This window comes from Punica granatum, chromosome 5 (assembly GCF_007655135.1).
Source record: "Punica granatum isolate Tunisia-2019 chromosome 5, ASM765513v2, whole genome shotgun sequence".
Lineage (NCBI taxonomy): Eukaryota > Viridiplantae > Streptophyta > Magnoliopsida > Myrtales > Lythraceae > Punica > Punica granatum.
The window spans coordinates 4,789,642-4,812,216 of NC_045131.1; the positions used below are offsets into that span (position 1 = coordinate 4,789,642).

Sequence of the window (22,575 nt, forward strand, 5' to 3'; positions counted from 1 at the left end):
GTTACTTTACATACATCGCTTAGATTATGTGTCCATCATTCACAATTCTCTATTTGCATTATTCACAGCTTTTTCAATTTATTAATTACATCGTGATTTTAGATGGAAGATATCGTAAATTTTCACCCTTTATTTTTAGGTGATACTACTTACAGTTGAATAATATCACGCTCTTTCATTTCAATGGCTCCTATCCATTTATTTTTCTCCCATGGTACTTGAATCTTCTTTTACTTTTGCATGTAAGTCTAGCCCTAAAGTGTGTATGAGAAGTTAGCACCATCTGTATTTTTTTTCATATATATAATAGGAGGTAGCAAATGTTATTTGTGCATGCGTCAAATACTTTTTTTTTTTGTTTACAACCATAATCAATGAACTAATTTATAGAATGATCTACAGAGTTCCATCTTACAAGAATTTTCATTAAGTCATTCTATATTGTTTACTTTAGATGTAGGCATGGTGAGTACCGTGATCAAAGCAATATAACATGCGTGAGTACGAGGACCGAACACATGATCTTTCAATTAAAAAATATTTATGTTTGGCACACAATTCATATATGCACGGAAAAGGTATTAATACTTGTATTATAAAGGTTTGTATGACTAGGTAAGAAAAATTTACACATTCACCGGCAGTCTTGACAAGGCAGATTGAAGGAATCGTACTTCTGGAGAGATTATAGCGCATGATGACTATGAACAGTACAGATCGACTAAATGAGGCAATATCAAGAACTTAATCTTATAAACAATTTGCGAGAGAGGCTATTCTCATTATTAGTTTGTTTTCATGTCCTCCGTTAAGAATCGTTTTCTTTTCTAATTATTTGGCTATATTAATTGTTTTTTCACTTTGGTGGTTAACTAGTAACAATTGAAACCGGGTGAAAAGTTTCAGCTTTTTTATATATATACAATACTATATTTCATATTTATTAACTCCATTAATCATAATAACCTTGTCATAATTAATTTTCCAACATTTTCTACTCATAGTTGGTTGGCTTATCCCCAAAAAAAAAGTATTTTCACAATTTAAATTTTAAAGTTTCGCGTACAACGCACACATCAATCTATTAGTATATATATATATATATCATATAAACACATGTATATTATGTAGTTATATATAGGCAAAATTACCGTTAAAGTCCTAAAACTATGCAAAATGTTTAACTCCATATTGGCTCAATTAGTCCTAAACGTTTAATTCGTAAGACATTTCTGATCCAAACCCATAAATAGAAGTTAATAGCGTTAAATTGATTCGCGTGACACATCCTTTTTAGTTCAATAATATTTTAATTTTAAAATTTTTCAAAAAATTTTAAAAAGATAAACTATATTTTAAAAAAGAGAGAGGGGGCCCATCGACGAGGCTCCCCTCCCCCACTTTGCCCCAAGGGCTGTCCCACCGGCCACCTCTTGAGGAAGAGATGGTTTGTGGGGACTGGACTCCCCTACCCTTCTCTCTATTCGATGTCGATCCCCTCCGGTGACCTTGACGGGGGTTGGGGGGTGGCCAGATGGGGAGCCCCACTACAAGACTCCGCTCCTCCCTCTTTTTTCTTTCACAAAATTACTTTTCCTTTTTCTGAATGTTTTAAAGTTAAAAATATTATTCGATCCGTCAGGAGGAGTCACGTGAATCGATTTAACGCCATTAACTTCTAGTAACGGTTTAGGATTAAAAATGTCCAACAGACTAAACGTTTATAACTACTTGAGTGAAAATGATACTTTTATAATTGAAATTTAACTTTTTTATATAGTTTTTAGGACTTCCAAGTTCCAACATTAATTTTCCCGTTATATATATATATATATATATGGGATTGGGCTCGAATGATCTTTTTATTGGACCAGAGTTCGAACTTGGGCCTGATCCAGACTTGGCCCTCTGACTCTCGGCCCATTGGATTCAAGAGGATAGGGAAAATTATATTTCTCATATTAAAATAAAAATAACTAAATAAAGAAAAAAAAAATTGACGTGAACGGAACGGACAAAGAAGCCAACATAGTTGAGCTAATTGTTATCGCCTTCCTCCTTGCTCCTTCCTTCTTCGTCGGAAGGTGCTCATGGCTGTGTAGAACGAGCTCGAAACCATTCACGACCAGACCTTCTCTTCGAGCGGCAAACCTTCTGTGAGCTGCTGAGAGCAGTACTTATCTCTCTCTTCCCTTCTGTACGTCAATGTTGATTCCGCTGTTGTAGACTTGTTCTCCGATTGGAGGTTGATTTGCTGATTCCAGCCGTCGTGATCGGCGATCTGAAACGGTAGAATCGGATCGTAACTCCGTTTCTGATGCTCGATCGTAGCGTTTGTGTCCTCTGCCGCTCCGAGGCGCACTGGTGAATGGTGAGCTCTCGCGCGTGCGTTTCCACGCGCGCGAGCTCTCACAGTGTAAGGACTGAGCTGATTGATTGGTTTAAAACATGTCGTTTTCTGGATTATAAGAAAATACTGAGCTCAAGGAAGTCTAGCGATATGGTGATTGATTGCTGATATTGGGATCGAATTAGCTGAAACGTGGGAAGCTTGTTTAGCTTTTCTAAGAGCGAACGTGAACTTATGGATACCGATGTCACAATTATATTTGGATGTTGTATGCTTTGATATTTGCTTTTGTATTAAGTTCTTTCATGCTGTTGAAATGTCGATCTTGCTCCACATCGGGAACTCGTTGAACTGAAAATGACTTCTGTTCTTAGCAATTGCTTGAGAGTAAAACTTGTCCCCAACTATGTAATTTTTGAGATAGTTATCAGTTTGATTTTACCTTTTGCTGAGAATAGAGTTTCCCTTCATTTTGCATGCCAAATAAAAGTTAATAATGGTAATGAATTGCTTCTGCTGCTCTATATTCAAGTGATTCAGTTATTACTGTTGTGTTCTTGAAATTTCTGGAGAGTATAGTCTTGTCCCAATTGGCCTGAATCATGAATGCATATAAAAAACCGACTTCAGGCACACTTTGTCTCAGTTCGTATTTCCTTTATGAATTTATGTTTGCAGAATCGCGATGGGCTATACTTCAGTTGGGGAACGTCCTGCTTTGCTGCAGCTGCGAAAATGGGGGCCTTCCCAGGCCCAACTCAACCTTTCTGAATTTCGTGAAGCTTTTATATCTCCCACAAGGCAACTGTTGTTGTTGCTTTCGCATCAATGCGAAGCTTTGCTGCTTCCTCTACTTACAGGTGATATGATTTGCTTATTGTAATGTATCACGTGAATGTATATGCATTCCTGTGAAGTTTTCTTGTAAAGTTTGAGATGCGTACTAGTAGTTAATATTTTACTTTTGTGCCAGTTCCCGGATTATCTGCTGATAATCATTCTATCCTTAATTTTTTTTAATTATTATTTCGGCAGGGAACCCCATAGATGTTGACTGTTCAGGCACCACCGTGGGTGATAATGGAGCTTTACATGATCCTGATTCTTTAGCTCTAACGGTTCTGGATAAAACACAATTAGAGGATAGCTTCCCTTCTCCTTCTGGATCTCCTGGAGAGTCTCATGACGAGCTTTCTAATATCAGTCACCCTTTCATTTCCGATGTGAATTCGCTTGCTTGGGCCGCATGTGGTGATACCTACAGCCATTCTGAGGAAGCTCCATTCAAAGATATTCTGTTTGTTTCTGGAAGACATGGAGTGACTGTTCATGGTTTCTGTCAGAATGAGGTGAGCAGTCAAAGAACAGAAACTGTGTCAGAGCCTCAGATCACGGAAGGGAGATGGATGGAGTGGGGGCCCGATTCAATATCATACCAAAATGTAGATCTCCAGGAGTCTTATCGCTTGTCTCGAGAATCCTCTGGAGGCCTTGTGCAAGAAGACAGATCGAGGGGTGTGGGAGGAAGTGATATGTACAGAAACTCAGGGCAGAATGAGATTTCAACTGCTGGCTCTAAAAGATGGCTGCGATCTTTTTTTGTTAAAGTTGAAACTGTGAAATCTGAAGGTAATGTACAGATAAGGTTTCCTATGAGGTCTTCATTTCCTCGCTCTGCGAGAGTTGTTTCCTTCAGCATTTTTGGTAGTAGTTTTGTATCGACGGACTTTCTTTCTCATGGGCGCGCTGTAAGAAATGACAAAGACGATCAGTGGGGATCAGTTCGTGATCCGGTGAATGATTCTTCTGTAGATTCAAATCTAAGATCATTCAGCCCTCACTTCAGATCGGATGTTTTATCCAGTTTCCTTGGTTTTGGAGGAAAATGCTTCTACAGTTGTTCGAGAGTATTTTCCAGTAACTCTTGCAACTTGATTGGGTTTGTTTTGACTTTGGTAGACTCTATTTTAGACAGGACTAGGGACAACTCAAATGATAGTGAATACAGTGGGGGCAAAACCTTTGTTGTGGTTGCTAGGTTGGATTCTTGGGGAGTACAATTGATTTCGTCTGTGGAACTTGGAGAACATCTGGCTATGGTCAGGACGGTTGAATGGACAGACTTTTGCTTTTCGGAAAACCTTCTTGTTTGTCTCACTTCTTCTGGCTTGGTCTCTTTCTACGCTGCAGTCTCTGGTGAGTATGTGACACATTTAGATATTATGCAAAGCATTGGACTTTGTACCCAAGTCAATTCGCATGATCCAGGAGAGATGTGTGTTGGAGCTGGCTTACAAACAGAGCAGGATCCTGGCCAGGCAGCTCCTGAGTCTAATAACATCTTCATAAGAAGAAGGTTTAGAAGATTGATTGGTGCTTCATATACTTCACGCTTTGCCGCAGTTGATGAAACTGGTTTGATTTACGTGTTATATGCTGGTAAACACTTGCCAGACAAACACAATTCTAGTGTCAAACTGCAGCCACATTTTCAGCATCCAGAGCTGGGGACATTGGTTGGCTTGGAAATTGCCAGTAGTGACATAGGCCGTCAGATGGCCGAGAGTGGGTCTCCTAATGGGTTGTTGAGCCATGATGCCTCATATTCAAGTGGATTTTCGGATTCAAAGAAAATGGATAGGAAGTTTCGTGATTTAGGTGTACCTTTAAAATCTATACGCCGTGTCTTTCTCCCCACGGAGGGATTTAATAAAGATGACTGCTTTTGTTTCTCTCCCCTGGGAATCACTCGACTAGTTAAAAAGCATGGGAAGGACCAATGTGGTTATCAAATTGTTCATCATAATCTGCATTTTGATCCAGAAGTTCATGATGACAAGTGCATAAATTCTCGGAGAGAGATTTGCTACGGTGAAGAGAGTACCTTTGTTGGTGATGTAGTTGGTTGCAGCTTCCAGGGATGTTTTTATCTGGTGACAAAATGTGGTCTTTCAGTAGTTCTTCCATCTGTTTCATCTTCATCATATTCGTTTCCTCTCAAATCCTTGGGGCAACGCCAATTTAGTAGTGGCGGCGCTGCAGGAATGACATCCTGGGAAATCGAAGTTTTGGACAGAGTCATTCTGTATGAAGGTCCTGATGTGGCAGAACGCTTGTGTTTAGAAAATGGTAAACATTCGAAAACCATGCATGATTGAAATTCTTTTCCATCTGGTGAAGCAAATGTCTGAGCTGAAACTAACCTTGTGAGAGATGTCCATTTTATCCATCACAGTTGTGGGTTGTTATCTTTGATTGTGCATGGCCTTGTTGTTCATTTCTGCATCCAAATTATGAGCACTAATAACTTTCTCTACTTCTTAGATCTATTTGTCTTACTTTTTTTGGAGGAGTAAGTTACTTTTGAGTGGGTTAAGTTATATCAAACTAATAACAGAAGACGATAACTTATAAACGGAAAAAAAAAAAAGGCAAGTTGGACATTTCTTGTCTTCTGAGTTTACTTTTCCAAGTCACCCGAAAAGGAGGGGACCAAAAAAAAAAAATGATAGATTTCATGCACAAGGCCACCCAAGGAGGCTAGGTGAACTTTCTCCCACATTCATGAAACCAGGTTGTCCTAAGTGATGTTTAGCCTAACATTTACTTGTATTATTCTTTATAAGTTTTTGCTTATATTTTGAAATTTGAATTAAGTTATATATTGCATGCTGCGGCAGGATGGGACTTGAAATTGTCTCGCATACGTCGCCTACAAATGCTACTGGACTACTTGAAATTTGATGAGATTGAGCAGTAAGATTTTGAATTCCCTTGATATATGTTATTTGTATATTCAATATTTAAGTAGATGCTTAGTATTATGGAGCATATTTGATACTCGCTCTGTAAGATATCTTTTCCGGGTGCTATCAGTGTATTTAAAGACAAAACATTCTAAAAGCTAATTATCATACTCAGTACTATTGTCGCTGTCTATTGACGGTGTTATTTAAACTGAGTAATGATAGTCTGAGCCTGTGACTCCATTTCAGTCTAGACAAGAATCTTATCATAACATAGGTATACCTTATAGAGGGACTTCCATAAAGTTAGCAAACTCCTTTTTTGCTTTTGCAAGTGAAGCTTTGCTTAAAGTAGTGTCAGATTAGTGCATTTAGAAAAAAATGCCCCTTTCCTTTCAAAGAGAAAATCTTTCCTTTCACTAGAGTAATTTTACAGTTATGCTCGTCATCCTATGAGTTTAAAAGATTGAAAATAAAATTGAAGAAACATGTAAGCTGACAAGAGGGCTTGTGTTTTATTTACGTAAATGGACATTTTAAGAAGTTATATCGTGCTAAGACATAGTGAATCCTACAGGATTATGCATTTGAGGGCTGCCTTTCTGGTTCCAATAGGACTTGAATTATCGTGACCAATCTTCTTTGGCTAAGCTATTTGTTTAATTGATGAACAGATCTCTGGAGATGCTTGTGGGTGTAAATCTAGCAGAAGAAGGGATTCTGAGAATACTCTTTAGAGCAGCTTATCTGATGTTTGGAAAAGTTGGAAGCGATAATGAGCTGTCTGCTGCATCAAGGTAGAGTTTATCCATATTTTGTGTCAAATGCATGATGCTTTTTTTTAAGGCTTATTGCTGCATAGATGCTAGCAGTATATGATGCAAATATCTGGGGCATGCATTTGTTTCTCTTTCTAATTATTAAGCATACATAAGCCATCAAAATGTCTTTGAAGAGTTGAGATTTGTTAGATAAGATGCGCAGTTCAGAACAATTTGGAAACTCAAAGGGCGCCTAGAGGGAAAAAAAAAAAAAGAGATGGACATCCCTTGTCATTGAAAGAGCTGAAATACTTACTGCATAGCAGGTTCCGGCTGTATGCATGTGCTTCATATTCTGCCGTCTTAGTGGCGCAGATGGACTGGTCTCTCTTAATAGCTGCCTTGCTTACCCCATTTTAGCTGATAAATTAGAATAAGGACCTAGTTCCTCAATGATGGAGCTTCGCTGAGCCAGATGACGTGATGTTTCTGCAAAGAGTTATTTCTTTGACCATGCTTATTACCTCTTCGCATGTTGGTTTTCTGATGTTCATTTCAATTGAGGGCTTCAGTTTTAAGGTTAGACTAGTGGAACTTGGAGTTGGTACTGGGCTTTTGGTTTACAAAACATTTCCCCTCTGCCGGTTATCTTGCAAATGCAAAAATTAGTAAAATGGAGGCAAGATTAGCTGCTTGATGATATGGGAGAAAACAATTGCTCTGCATTGCCTTTACCACTAATGAAACTTTATAAATCTGTAGGCTTAAGTTTTAAATTTCACATGGATGCTTTGTTAACATAGTGCTTCTACAATTATCACAGTGCATTTCATGCACATAACAACGCGAGCACATATGGTGGACGCACTTGTCTGAATTGAAAAGGTCCACTTTTATTTGATACTAGCCCCAAAAAAAGATTGGGTATCACCTGTCCACCAAAAAAAAGAAAGAAGATCGGGTACCTAGATTTTCTAATGAAATAGCGTGTAATTTTTATAACGAAATTTTCCGTAAAATTGCTGATGATTACTTCCTCTGGATGGTGTTGAATGCATATTTAGCATGCCAACCAAATATTTCAGAGGGTGGCTCCACTGTTTTTGACGATACTCTAACGCAGATTGTGGGAGCATTTTGGTCTCTGTCTTACCTTTTTATTGCTGCTTTCTTGTTTTCTTATAATGGTTCTCATACATATGACCTTTCACTCATCAGAGAGTAGTTAACTGCCTTTTTCTTCTGAAGGCGGTCTTTATTTTTTTGGGGCAATGACTTAGTTTGCCGGAAGTTAGAAGGAATAACCTAGGATTTCGTCTTCCTTATTTCTCAGGTTTTGGATGCTATTTGAGGCTTAACTCTTTTCAACTGTATGACAGGCTTCTTGCATTGGTCTCTTCCTTTGCCACCAAACTAATTCAAGTGTATGGGTTGCTGCAGCAAAAGAAAAATGCATGTAAATTACGGGGCAGCAAGGGTCGAGTATTTTCTCTTCTTCATGATTTACCAGGGGAAATACAAAATAAGACAAAAATATCGAAAAACCTTCAAGAGATGGCCCACCTTCTGGAGATTACTAGAAATTTGCAATCTCGGCTTGTTGTGAAAATTCAGAGGCCTGGCCAAGAATTGGTATAGCATATATATGCAGTTTGTCGGCTTTATATGCTTATTTGACATGACTGTGTGAGTAAATTCTTAAGCACCTTTTTTGTACAGGTTCATGAGGAGGATGCATTAAGCTTGGTGCAGTCAGATGCGCATTTGGATGAATTGGAACTCTCAATGGTTCCTGCCGATCGACTATCTCTTAAGACATCGGGCGATGGTTTAATTTCTTCATCTGCAGCTGTTGATTCTGAAAGTCTGTTGCTGACACTAAAAGATTACTCGGTTTCCACTGACCACTTAGATTCTGGCGACTTTAGTCAAGCATCTGCCCTTGTTCCACAAGAGTCCCTATTACAGAGGGAGGTTCCGAGGACTATTCTACCCTTGGAAAATCCCAAGGAGATGATTGCACGTTGGAAGATGGACAATTTGGACCTGAAAACTGTAGTTAAAGATGCTCTGTTCTCTGGTCGTCTTCCCTTAGCTGTTCTTCAGTTGCATCTTCATCGTTCAGGAGAGTTGCATAAAGAAAACACAGAGAATGATACTTTTAGTGAAGTTCGTGAGGTTGGAAGAGCTATTGCATGTGATTTGTTTCTTAAGGTAAGCTACTGATCTGTTATATCCTTGAAAGACTCTATAGAGCATGGACTGAATGTTGATGACAGGGTGAAACCAGACTTGCTATAGAGACACTTCAGAGACTTGGAGAGGATATCAAAACCACACTTAAGCAATTGGTCTTTGGCACAACAAGGAGATCTCTTCGACTACAAATTGCTGATGAGATGGAAAAATGTGGTTTTCTTGGACCATATGAATGGAAGATACTAGAGAGGATATCACTTATCGAGGTAATTGAGTTTCATGTTTTCCTAGATGTCTCAGTCTTTTGCTTTCATTTTATTGTTCTGATATTTCCTTTGCCTCTATCTCATGAATGGTCTGAAAGAGGCTCTACCCTAGCAGCAGTTTCTGGAGAACTTTTCTGGGCCGACAGGAAGAATTTGATAATGAAAGTAAAGCAAGTGGAAATGTCTCGGAGGAAAAGTCTTCATTATTGTTACATTTGCCTTTGTATAACAACATAAAGATTGAGTGCGATGAGATTGATGGAATTATTTTGGGCACATGGATGAATGTCCGTGCCACTTCTTCAGTGGAAGTGAGTGATAAGGATGGTGCTTGTGCTGGCTACTGGGCTGCTGCTGCTGTCTGGTCTAGCATCTGGGATCGGAGAACCGTGGATAGGGTAAGTCACGCCTAATTCTTTCTATAATAACACCTATTCATACTTTCTGCGGATAATGACTGTATTCTGGGGTGACGCAAAATGGAAGGATAAAAGGACTTCCATCCAATGTATTGCTAGCTGTACCTAGATGAAAGGACTTGCTTCGACGTATTGCTAGCTGTACCCCTTTGATCATCGAGTGTCTTGCCGTCTCTGTGAATTTTTCCAGTTACAATTACAGTTATAATTCATTGTGCTGTCCTGGTTTCTTGATTGAGGTAGTTGAAACTTGTTTCTTGTTGGAAAACATTCATAATTATAGATCTATAGCATTTTATTGTAACTTGCTGCTGTTTCTTGCACTCGTTCCAATAGTCCGGGATTGAAACTGGAACTTTATGCATGTTCCCATGCCAGTGTTGCCACTGCTTGGAAACCCCCTTGCAAATACTGTTTCCCATCCTTGATTTTTTTGGAACCTCTTACCTTGTCAATGATCAGTTAAAATAGCTCATTGGAGACGTGAATTAAATCAACTTTCTGTGGGTTCGTGACTGGTCAAATTATTGCCATTGAATAATATTCACTGGAAAATTCTGCTGATGATATATCTGTGATGTGGAAGACAACTTCTTTATCTAGCACGTTTCAGCATATTGTTGGTGGGTCCTATTTTATTTTTAAAATCTCAAAATAGAATCATTTTGCTACAGATTGTCCTGGACCAGCCGTTTCTCATGGGTGTTCATGTTCTCTGGGATTCACAACTTGAGTACCACATATCCCATAATGAATGGGAGGAGGTGGCAAGACTCTTGGACTTGATCCCTTCATCAACATTATCAGATGGAAGACTCCAAATAAGGCTGGATGTTATGCAGCCTTCTTCGTTGGTTGGTTACGACAGACAAGTTTCTTACCGTGGAGATTATCCATCTCCAATGGAAGAACTTGATGCAGTTTGCATGGATGTTCCTGATGTCAAGTTGTTTAGATTCTCCGATAATATTTTGTGCTGTACATGGCTAAGGATGCTCTTGGAACAGGAGCTTGCAAAAAGATTAATTTTTCTAAGAGAATCATGGGAAAGCACATCAGACATAGTTCCCCTCCTAGCCCGTTCGGGCTTTGTTACTAGAAAGTTCCAGGTCTCATTTGATGATGGATTCAATTGGAGCTCAACAGATGTGAAATACTCCGCTGATAATGGATCGTCCCTCGTAAATTCTGTGCATGGTTTACATAAAGTGCTAATACGTCACTGTGCTCAGTACAGCTTGCCAAACCTCTTGGACCTCTATCTTGATCATCATGAGTTGGTTCTGGATAGCGATTCACTTTATTCATTTCTGGAAGCTGTAGTAAGTTTTCTCATATATAGCTTGTGAGTGTTACTGTTCTTATCTTCTTGCTTGGTTTTCCTTACGAGGGCTTGTTTTCATTTTTGTTGATTATTCACTGCTACTTCTGTTTGCAAACTGGCATTGGCTATGTTCTGTTTATTGTTAAATTAAAGAGAGAGAGTTGAGTGGCATTTATTTCTGTTTTCAACACATTTGATGACGCCCCACCTATCTATTTTTTCAACACAAAGCTTCGGTAACTGCTTTGAAAATCAATTTGCTCTAAGATGCTTTTTGGTAAGTTGTTAGGTTTGTATTATTTTAGGGCAAGTCATAATATACTATATTCATGGCTATGCACAGACCTCTATATGTATGTACAAATCTGTTAATCAAGTTATCACGTTTAGGATCATGTGGTAAAAATTATCAAAGTTTGAACCCTGAACTGTTGTGACTGAAAATGAAACCCAACTCCTATCCTCCCCCTTTTGTCTCTTCTGATACATCATGTATTTATTATAGCAACTCTTCCTTTTTTTTTTTTTGTTTGCTCAGACGTGACTTGTTTTATGATTATTCTCCACAGGGTGATTGCCAGTGGGCAAGATGGTTGCTCTATTCTAGAGTCAAAGGGCAAGAATATGAAGCATCCTTCTCCAATGCTCGTGCAATTATGACTCAGAATTCTATGCCCAGTAATAATATTCTTAATGTTCTGGAGACCGATGAATTAGTATACACAATTGATGACATCGCAGAAGGTGGGGGTGAATTGGCTGCTTTAGCAACTCTAATGTATGCTCCTATTCCAATTCAAAATTGTCTGAGCACAGGCAGTGTGAAAAGGCAGAGCACCTCTGCCCAGTGCACATTAGAGAATCTGCAGCCTGCGTTGCAACATTTTCCCACTCTGTGGCGGACATTCGTGGCAGCATGCTTAGGCCAAGATCCTGCATGCAATTTTTCTGTACAGAAAGGAATATATGGTACCTCAGATTTACATTATATTGTTATCTTTTCTAGGCACCGCAAGTGCCTTATTATTATTCTATTATATATGAATCCCAGTCTCTGACTTTGTTATCCATATTCCAGGGTTCAGCAGCTCAGCTCTATCAGAGTATCTAAGGTGGCGTGAAAATATTTTCTGCTCTTCTGATCGTGATACTTCGCTTATGCAAATGTTGCCATGCTGGTTCCCTAAAGCTGTCCGGAGGCTAGTTCAGCTATACATTGAGGTTTCTAATTTATCTTATTTCATCGTGGCCTCTTACTTTATTTGTTCTTTAGATTAAAGTCAGGAATTTTCTAGATATAGAAGAGTCTTACTTGCAATTACTTCATCCTTCCTGGACTGATGTTCAATCTATAAGTTGACTGTTCTAGTGCATCATTTAGTTGGCAACATCTTGCAGGATCCTCTTGGATGGCAATCATTAGCAGTCCCATCTAGCGCAGGATACCTATTTAGCAAAGATGATGTATTTGTAAACAACAATGAACTTGCTCAGATCACTGAAATCAGTTGGGAAGCAACCATTCAAAGGCGCATAGAGGAAGAACTTTTTGATTCTTCACTAAAGGTATGTCATTTGTTCCTGTTATTGTTGTTGTAGCACTATTGACATACTCATCCAAAAAAAAAAAACTATTGTCATACAAACTAACTACCACTCTAAATCGCTTCCGCATAATGATACTTTAAATCCCCAAATCCACAAGACCTTTCCTTGTTGAGAAGAGAGTAAGAATAATGCCCTTAATTGTCTTTATTTCTTTTTTTGGGGTTTTTTAATCGAATTTATCCTGGAAAATGTCCTTATTGAATATTTTTACTTCAGGAAACTGGACTGGGACTAGAACACCATTTGCATCGTGGACGTGTGCTGGCTGCCTTTAATCATATTCTTGGTGCTCGAGTCGAAAAGTTAAAAGTGGAAAAGCATTCTGGTGCTTCAGTAAAAGGACAATCAAATATTCAATCAGATGTTCAGACACTTCTTGCCCCTTTAAGCCAAAGTGAAGAGTCGCTTCTATCATCTGTAAGGCCTCTCCTGCAACGCAAATCTGCTCTTGAACTTGACCATTTTTCATGTCTCTAGTAAATTACACACTTCATGGGAATTAATAAATTGTTGTGCTTGGACTGGGAGGGCTTTGAGCCATGTGGATAGTTCATGGTAATTACTTCAAATAACAAAAGAAAACTAGATGTGAATAACTTGCATTTTTTTGCTGTGGGTTGATCTCTGGTGTTGATGCTATATTATGAGTGAAAACCTGGTAAAGAAGGAAACTTGCTAATGTCCGTTTTAAAGATCCAAATTGCTGCTGCACTAGCCTTATGGGAGAATAAACCGTGGAAATGGGAGTGTTATGACAGATACAAGCCTATGTTATTCACCCATCAGATTCTTTTATCTCTGCTGCTTTCATCCATTCATTAGCTACTCTGTCGAAGGCTTAAAAGTTCTTGACCATTTGTCATTAGAGATGCAACCAATCATTTTAGTTTACAAATGTGTAAAATCTCCCTAATGCTTATTTATGGATGTGATAATTTTTCTCCATCGGTGATCTAGGTCATGCCCCTCGCTGTTTCGCATTTTGAGGATCCTGTCTTGGTGGCGTCATGTGTTTTTTTCTTGGAGCTTTGTGGCTTATCTACTAGCATGCTTCGAGTAGATGTTGCAGCTTTGAGACGGATTTCATCTTTCTATAAATCTGCTGATAACAACGAGAGCTATCGTCAACTATCACCAAAGGGTTCTGCATTTCATGCAACATCACAGGAAAGAGATATAGCAGAATCACTGGCTAGAGCACTGGCTGATGAGTATCTGCACTGCGATTATGCAAGCATGAGTAAAAAAAATGAAGCCTCGGATTTGATTAATGGCAAAAGGGCATCGCGATCCCTGATGCTTGTCCTACATCATCTAGAAAAGGCTAGTCTTCCACCAGTGGTAGATGAGAAGACAAGCGGGTCTTGGCTCCTCGATGGCAATGGGGATGGAAATGCATTAAGATCACGACAAAAAGCTGCCAGCCAACGCTGGAATTTGGTCATAGATTTTTGTCAAATTCATCGTGTTCCACTAAGCACAAAATACCTTGCTGTATTAGCTAGAGATAATGACTGGGTACATCTTGACCACACATATATACGTGTTTCATTTTTCTCTTTTCTTTCTTTCTATCCTCCAAGTAATGTATCAGTTCTTTGGTTTCCCTCTCACAGTGTTGTATTCTTTTAGGTGGGCTTTCTATCTGAATCTCAGACTGGAGGATACCCTTTTGATGTAGTAACGCAAGTTGTAAGTGCATAGTTATTTTTGTTAAACTTCACCTGAAAGTTCCCTTGAAGGTATCTTCATGTCTGATTGCTTTTTTCTTTCTCCTCTCAGGCATCGAAGGAGTTCACTGACCCTCGCCTTAAGCTTCACATATTAACAGTGCTGAAAAATATGCAATCAAGAAGAAAAGTTGGCTCTTCATCGTTATCAGATTCTGTAGAAGGGAGGAATGGGACTTCCCTGGTGGATGATAACATCTACACTCCTGTTGAGCTTTTTGGAATACTAGCAGAGTGTGAGAAGCAAAAGAATCCTGGGGAGGCCCTTCTTATTAAAGCAAAGGACTTATCTTGGTCTATTTTGGCAATGATCGCATCTTGCTTTGCTGATGTTACTCCGCTTGCATGCCTCACTGTTTGGCTGGAAATTACTGCAGCAAGGTTTCTGAATACTCTCATTTGCACTATTATCTTTTCTTGTCGTTGTCTCCTTAGTGGAGTTTAACAAACGCCAACAATTGCGAATGGAATAAATTTCTTGTTTCTCCAACTGAATTTTTGCGAATAGATACTCTTGCAGACCTTTGCATTGTCATTTATGTGGCTTTTGTTTTTAAACCCTGCAGGGAGACATCATCTATCAAGGTAAATGATATAGCTTCGCAGATTGCTGATAATGTCGCAGCAACTGTGGAAGCTTGTAATTCCAAGCCAGCATGTGATAGAGCTGTTACATTTCATTACAACAGAAGGAACCTGAAGCGCCGGCGTCTCATGGAGAACACTCGTGTTGACAGCTTAGCTGCCACAGAAGCTGAAGCTTCCAGCAGTCCCTCAATGGGAAAAACTCCTGTTGCCAAATTTATTGAGGCTGAAGAGGAAAATAAAGTTGAAATTGGTGAATATATTAAGGTTTCTAGTGAATTTGGTGAAGGGCCAGCTTCTTTGACAAGAATGGTTGCTGTGCTGTGTGAGCAAGGATTATTTCTTCCTTTGCTGAGGGCATTTGAAATGTTCCTTCCTTCATCTTCTCTACTACCTTTCATCCGTGCTCTTCAGGTGCGCTAAATTTGAATGAGGAGAGAGGGGGGCGCGGGAGGAAGTCCTCTCTTGTTTAACTTTTTAGGATGCGCTCCTTAGATCTCTCTTTTTCTCTCGAAAAATATCTTCTCCTATTTTTCAAAGCATATTTCTTTTAATACTACAATGATTTTTCCATGTCTGACTTAGTTATACTCAGTTGCATTCTTATGGTAACACCAATTCTTTTCTTTCTCTCAGGCATTTTCACAGATGCGCCTTTCTGAGGCTTCAGCTCATTTGGGTTCATTTTCTGTCAGAATTAAGGAAGAGTTAGCCCATTCTCTAACAAATGCTGGTAAAGAAGAGCATATTGCTACCTCGTGGATAAGCTCCACAGCTGTAAAAGCTGCTGATGCTGTGCTTTCATCCTGTCCATCGCCTTATGAGAAAAGATGCTTACTGCAGCTTCTTGCTGCAACTGACTTTGGTGATGGAAGAAGTGCAGCTGCACGCTATCGAAGGCTTTACTGGAAAATTAACTTAGCAGAGCCTTCATTAAGAAAAGATGATCTACACCTTGGAAACGAGACGCTAGATGATGCTTCCCTTCTAACTGCCTTAGAGAAGAATGGCCATTGGGAGCAAGCACGCAACTGGGCCAGACAGTTGGAGGCCGTTGGGGGACCTTGGAAATCTGCTGTTCACCATGTTACAGAAACTCAGGTGCAACTATGGATGGCCTTCATTTATTTATTAGCTTGTCAACTTTGAAAATAGGTTCTAATTGTGGATAGTTATATGACGCCTTCAAATTTACACATGAAGTAAAGAGGTATCTAACATTTTAGCCATTATTATTGGAATACATTGGAGCACCTTAGGAGCTGAACAATTGCTTCTTTCAGGCTGAATCCATGGTTGCAGAATGGATGGAGTTCCTTTGGGATGTCCCAGAAGAAAGAGTCGCTTTATGGGGGCACTGTCAGAGGTTGTTTATCAGATATTCTTTCCCGCCTCTACAGGTATAACTATAATCAACTCACTCAAGCAGCTTTAACGACACTGCACTTAGAAGTGACCTGAGCTTTTCTGCTCTATATGGATTCACTGCAGGCTGGACAGTTCTTTCTCAAACATGCCGAAACCTTGGAGAAGGACCTCCCAGCAAAAGAACTTCATGAATTGTTGCTGCTTTCTCTCCAATGGTTGGGTGGTGTAATAACTGTTTCCTCTCCGTAAGTCTATACCTATTTTTGACGAATTGCTCGCAGACATCATAATAGTTGAATGTGGAGATGATGATTATTTTTCTGACACATTCAATGGTGTTGACAGGGTCTATCCTTTGTATCTCCTAAGAGAAATCGAGACAAGAGTGTGGCTCCTTGCAGTTGAATCTGAAGCTCAAATGAAAAGCACCGGGGATTTCTCTTTGTTTAATTCTAATCTAGACACTGTTAGTGGGAGCTGTTCCAGTATAATTGACAAGACAGCAAGCATCATAACAAAGATGGACAATCATATCACTGCAATGAGGAATAAGACCACTGAGAAACTTGATTTAAGGGATAATACACAGGAAGGAGTAGCGCAAAGACAAAAAAGAAGGGTTAAAGCCTCACCATCGAGACGCTCAGCAATAGAGACAGTGGACAGAAACACTGATTCAGAAGATGGTTTTAGTAATATGAATGCTAGAGTGGACTTGCAGTTACCTGATGAGAACGTAAAACTTGAAGTCTCGCTATCAAGATGGGAGGAAAGAGTAGGACCTGAGGAGCTAGAGAGGGCGGTTCTCTCACTATTGGAGTTTGGACAAATTAGTGCAGCCAAGCAACTCCAGCACAAGCTATCACCTACCCATGTGCCATCTGAGTTCTTCCTTGTCAATGCTGCCCTTAAGCTGGCAGCAGTCTCGACTCCTTGGAGTGAAATACCCATATCGATACTTGATGATGAAGTTCGTTCTGTTATTCAGTCGTATAATATCCCAATGGAAAAGCATCTCATTGACCCCCTTCAGGTGATTGTCCAAAATTTTCACATATGTTGAACTTCTCGTTTGTTCAGTAAGCTAGGCTTAGATAGTATGCTTAATTCGCATCCTGATATGCTATTACTTTTCTTTTCATGTGAAAATGCAGGTTTTGGAGAGTTTAACGACCATATTTACTGAAGGCAGGGGACGAGGACTTTGCAGAAGAATAATAGCAGTTGTGAAAGCGGCGAATGTGTTGGGTCTTTCATTCTCGGAAGCATTTGCGAAGCAACCTATTGAAGTCCTGCAGCTGCTGTCACTTAAAGCACAAGAGTCGTTTGAGGAAGCAAAACTGTTAGTTCAAATGCACTCCATGCCTTCTGCAAGTATTGCCCGAATTCTTGCAGAATCCTTTCTAAAAGTATTCTTCTGCTCCCTGCTGCTCCGCAGAAATTTATATTTTAACTTATGGGCAGAAACGATGATTAGCATATTAGTTAGATTTCAAAGAAATTGATCTCTGCCAAACTTCAAATCTAGCTTCAGATTTCACATTGACCAAGTTATTCTTGTTTCTACTATGGGTTTCACACGTCTTGCGTGAAGAATTGAAGCAGAGATTGTCTCTGAGTTGTGCTCTTCTTCCATGTTGTGTTTGACATTTCTTCCTCTATTATCCTTTGACCTCAATAATGCAATGTTATGTCGAATATCTTTGTTGTGGAATTAATTCCCTAAAGATTAATATATATAATCTTTATGGGCTGGAGATAAGATTTCTACGTATTTTGATACTGTGTGTTCATGCGCATCAGGGATTGTTAGCAGCGCATCGTGGTGGGTACATTGATTCACAGCAAGAGGAAGAAGGACCTGCTCCGTTGCTGTGGAGATTCTCGGACTTCCTGAAGTGGGCAGAGCTTTGTCCTTCTGAACCCGAGATTGGCCATGCATTGATGCGTTTGGTGATAACTGGACAAGAAATACCACATACCTGCGAGGTAAATGTTATGAGATTACTAGATTGAGATTCGTGGTGCATTCATTGCCCTCAAATATATAGTGTACATAATATCCTTGAATATTTAAATTCACAAAAAAGAAAAAAAAAATTGATTGATTCTTGTAGCTGGAAGAAATGAACCTTGAAGTTGTTCAAGTTAGTAGTGAGCAAGCAGCACCATAACTGTAATCAGTCGAGAATGCACAGTAGTTTGGATAATAAAGAGAAACAGATTGGTCCCAATATCAATGATATGCAGGGGTGGATTTTTAATCAACTATCGAAGTGTGATTTACGTAAATCAATAGTTCCATATTTGAGAAGAAGTACGGACTAGAAAAAACACATGCAAAATATAAAATATCCCGAGTGCCGCGACCGCAAGTTTTTCTAGGCAGTTGATCCCATATTGATTGGTTTGCATGCCCTTCCCTCAGGTGGAACTGCTTATTCTGTCGCATCACTTCTACAAATCATCTGCATGCTTGGATGGAGTCGATGTTCTCGTAGCGCTTGCTGCGAACAAGGTCGACTCTTATGTGACAGAGGGCGATTTTTCATGTTTGGCTCGCTTGATAACTGGAGTGGGCAACTTCTACGGCCTAAATTTCATTCTTGGCATACTTATTGAGAATGGCCAGCTTGATCTTCTCCTTCAGAAGTATTCAGCTGCGGCAGATGCAAACTCGAGCGCTGCTGAATCTGTCAGAGGGTTCAGAATGGCAGTTCTGACATCGTTGAAGCAATTCAACCCCAATGATCTCGATGCAGTTGCCATGGTTCGTTAAATTATAGTTTTATCCTTTATTTCTCAAAAAAACTAATGCAGATTTACAAAGTGTTTTTGCTTGTGAAAACAAAATAATAAATGAGGTAGTCTATATGATGAGTACTCTAATTCATCAAATTTACAGTTAATCCTTCATATCATATTGAGACTGCATTGATTTTGATAAGATACCAGTGCATGCTTAGCTTTTGCTAATATCGGCTTGCTATATCCTTCGGCTAAACAGGTGTACAACCACTTTGACATGAAGCACGAGGCGGCAGCACTCTTGGAGTCGAGGGCTGAGCAATCCTCTGAGCTCTGGTTCCGGCGCTATGACAAGGACCAGAATGAGGACCTTCTCGAATCGATGCTACTCTATATTCAAGCTGCAGAAGTCCACTCATCCATTGATGCAGGGAACAAGACCAGACGGGGCTGCGCTCTTGCCTCCCTGGTCTCCCTTCAGATCCGCATGCCTGATTTCCAATGGCTGAACCGAACAGAGACGAACGCTCGACGGGCCTTGGTGGAGCAGTCCCAATTCCAGGAAGCGTTGATTGTGGCGGAGGCTTATAATTTGAATCAGCCGAGTGAGTGGGCCCTCGTGCTGTGGAACCAGATGCTGAATCCCGAGATAATAGAGGAGTTTGTGGCGGAGTTTGTGGCAGTTCTTCCCCTTCAGCCGACGATGCTCATCGAGCTCGCCCGGTTCTATCGGGCAGAGATGGCAGCTCGTGGGGACCAGTCGCAGTTCTCTGTTTGGCTCACTGGTGGTGGGTTGCCAGCGGAGTGGGCGAAATACTTGGCTAGGTCCTTCAGGTGCTTGTTGAAGAGGACCCGAGACTTAAGATTGCGCTTACAAATGGCCACCATTGCCACAGGCTTCACAGACGTTACCGACTCGTGCGTGAAGGCACTGGACCGGGTTCCCGAGAATGCAGGTCCCCTCATGCTCCGGAGAGGGCATGGTGGAGCCTACCTACCCCTAATGTGAAGCTCGATTTTCCGGTAGTAAGTAAAAAGTTGGAAGTTAATTCTTTGAGACCCGTATTTTTGTGGTTTCTGCCTCTCGGATAGGATGAAATCTTAAAGACAGCTGTGAGATTGATAACAAGGAGAGTGCATAGGTTTCTTAGGCCATGATTTCTAGTTTTTGGGTGTAAATTCGTTTGGGTCGGTTCTCGGGTAAAAATTCCCTTTTCCATTCATTCTTTTTTCCCCAATTCCACCTTATAAGGTATTCCGAGCCGATGTATTCTGTACTTCCATTGTAATGAAACATTCAATTTTGGTAAAAACCGATATACGCTCTCAGGTTTTAGGTTGTGTTTGTAGGGTAGTAATGCCAAAGTTTTATCTGCGATGTTGCCGTTTTGACTCTTTTTTTTTTCTCCTCTTTCCTCTCCATTTTTCTATTAATAGACAACGAGCGGTTGATTTTGACAACGAGCGGTTGATTTTGTTAAAGCCTCTTTACCTATAAAGAAACCAATGGCATGTCCCAAGAACACATGCAAACGTTTCACAAAGGAAACCTCACAGAGTCTCTAAACTCACTCATTGCCATCCATCCCCGACTCTCCCTCTCAACAAACAAAACAACTCTTCCCTCCATTCTCTTCATGCTCTTTTGCCAATTCCGATTCCGATAAATCGACAGAGCGGAAATTAAATAAACATTCAGTTCTCGCACCCCACCCACAGGACCCGACCCCGAAGCGGATCGGCCATGGCCCGACCCCGGTTCCTCGTTGGGGCCTGGGCCGCTCTCCTCTTGGTCAGCTTGGCGCATGGGATCGGTGTGAATTGGGGCTCGATAACCTCCCACCCCTTGAAGGCGAGCCTCGTGGTGCAGATGCTCAAGGACAATGGGATCAACAAGGTGAAGCTGTTCGACGCGGATTCCCGGACGGTTAGTGCATTGGCTGGGACGACCATCGAGGTCATGCTCGGAATCCCCAATGACCAGCTCGCCAAGATGGCTGATGATTACGAGAGCGCCAGGGACTGGGTCAAGGAGAATGTCACCAAGAACAGCAATGTCAAAATCAGGTACGTGACGGGTCCCTGCTTTGGGAGGCGTATCTCATCGCATCATCAAATGGTTAGATCGTATCATTAATGTTGACGAGCTTCTTTTCCTCATCTTTTCGTAGGTATGTAGCGGTCGGAAATGAGCCTTTCTTGACGAGTTACAATGGTTCAAACCTGGAAACGACGTTGCCGGCGCTGAAGAACATCCAGAAGGCGCTCAATGATGCAGGTCACGGGGACATAAAAGCCACGGTGCCGCACAATGCTGACGTTTACGAGTCCCCCTCGAACAAGCCCTCCGACGGTAATTTCCGCAGCGACATAAAGAGCATAATGAAGGATATGATCCAGTACCAGCATGAACAGAAATCCCCTTTCCTGGTGAACATCTACCCGTTCCTCAGCCTGCACGGCAACTCCCACTTCCCATTCGATTTCGCATTCTGCGACAACAATGGGGGCTCAATCACCGATGAGGGAACCGAGTACGCTAACGTGTTCGACGCTAACTACGACACCCTCCTCTGGGCCCTGAAGAAGGCTGGGTACTCCGAAATGAAGGTTGTCGTAGGAGAAGTCGGCTGGCCAACCGACGGGGACAAGAATGCCAATGTGAAGTTGGCCAAGAGGTTCTACGACGGGTTCCTGAAGAAAATGGCCTCGAACGAGGGGACCCCGCAGAGGCCGGGCCAAATAGAAGTCTACCTATTCAGTCTCCTCGACGAGGACATGAAGAGCATCGCCCCAGGGATGTTCGAGCGGCACTGGGGGATCTTTAGGTACGACGGGCAGCCGAAATTCCCGATGGACTTCACAGCGAAGGGGCAGGACAAGATGCCCGTTGGGGCCAAGGGGGTCGAGTACCAGACCAAGCAGTGGTGCGTGGTCGACCCGAACAAGGCTCATGACAAGGACGCTGTTGGGGCCAACATGAACTACGCGTGTTCCCGGGCAGATTGCACGAGCCTCGTGTACGAATCATCATGCAACAACCTGGACTACCTCGGGAACATCTCATATGCCTTCAACATGTACTTTCAGACAAATGACCAAGACATTGAGACCTGCGGCTTCAATGGGATGGCAAAGGTTGTGACCCACAATGCGTCCCAAGGGAGTTGCCTGTTCCCGATCATGATTGTGAGTGGCGGGGTGAGGCTTCGCTCCGGCTTTGTTAGTGCAGTCAGCAGTCTCATCATCGGACTAATGTTCCTAATCACTTCGTCTCAGTCGATGTAAAAGCATTCCTGCACCGCTGACAGGTCATGTCTCAACATCCGTACACGATAAAACACGGATCACGGCTTCTTGCTTTAGACATTATGTAGTACATAACACATTCACGAAGACAGCAGACTAATGTTGTACATAACACATTCACGACTGCAGAGGAGGTCGTTCCCTCGAATATTAGTCCCGAGT

General features: G+C 41.0%; 2 protein-coding genes across 5 annotated transcripts; both read left to right on the forward strand.

Moving 5' to 3' along the window:
* The first annotated feature begins 2,007 nt into the window (after positions 1–2,007).
* On the forward strand, positions 2,008–20,440 carry LOC116209604. 4 transcript variants are annotated; one of them, XM_031543296.1, is made up of 26 exons: positions 2,008–2,156; positions 3,029–3,210; positions 3,386–5,479; positions 6,031–6,106; positions 6,771–6,893; positions 8,237–8,489; positions 8,577–9,071; positions 9,137–9,322; positions 9,421–9,720; positions 10,416–11,063; positions 11,635–12,034; positions 12,144–12,286; positions 12,464–12,631; positions 12,890–13,090; positions 13,631–14,191; positions 14,306–14,365; positions 14,456–14,784; positions 14,970–15,402; positions 15,625–16,089; positions 16,272–16,388; positions 16,480–16,601; positions 16,702–17,389; positions 17,511–17,765; positions 18,160–18,345; positions 18,785–19,126; positions 19,364–20,113. In XM_031543296.1, exons 2-26 carry the CDS (start codon positions 3,036–3,038, stop codon positions 20,111–20,113), a joined length of 9,570 nt encoding a protein of 3,189 aa, XP_031399156.1. In that variant the 5' UTR covers positions 2,008–2,156; positions 3,029–3,035. The 4 variants fall into 4 exon arrangements, with proteins under 4 accessions (XP_031399156.1, XP_031399155.1, XP_031399157.1 ...); XM_031543295.1 differs by having other exon boundaries at positions 2,017–2,173; positions 19,364–20,440; XM_031543297.1 differs by having other exon boundaries at positions 2,019–2,197.
* A 146-nt stretch (positions 20,441–20,586) lies between these two features.
* Positions 20,587–22,561, forward strand: LOC116209607 (glucan endo-1,3-beta-glucosidase 8). Its single transcript, XM_031543301.1, has 2 exons — positions 20,587–21,171; positions 21,276–22,561. Exons 1-2 carry the CDS (start codon positions 20,849–20,851, stop codon positions 22,390–22,392), a joined length of 1,440 nt encoding a protein of 479 aa, XP_031399161.1. The 5' UTR covers positions 20,587–20,848; the 3' UTR covers positions 22,393–22,561.
* Positions 22,562–22,575: the final 14 nt, after the last annotated feature.

Excerpts from the sequence above, each read along its gene's own strand:
- LOC116209604 (XM_031543296.1), top strand. The coding sequence starts at position 3,036 with ATGGGCTATACTTCAGTTGGGGAACGTCCTGCTTTGCTGCAGCTGCGA. Across the intron at positions 9,721-10,415 it reads ATCGGAGAACCGTGGATAGG|ATTGTCCTGGACCAGCCGTT; the intron begins GTAAGTCACGCC and ends ATTTTGCTACAG. Across the intron at positions 17,766-18,159 it reads TTGCAGAATCCTTTCTAAAA|GGATTGTTAGCAGCGCATCG; the intron begins GTATTCTTCTGC and ends CATGCGCATCAG.
- LOC116209607 (XM_031543301.1), top strand. The coding sequence starts at position 20,849 with ATGGCCCGACCCCGGTTCCTCGTTGGGGCCTGGGCCGCTCTCCTCTTG. Across the intron at positions 21,172-21,275 it reads AACAGCAATGTCAAAATCAG|GTATGTAGCGGTCGGAAATG; the intron begins GTACGTGACGGG and ends ATCTTTTCGTAG.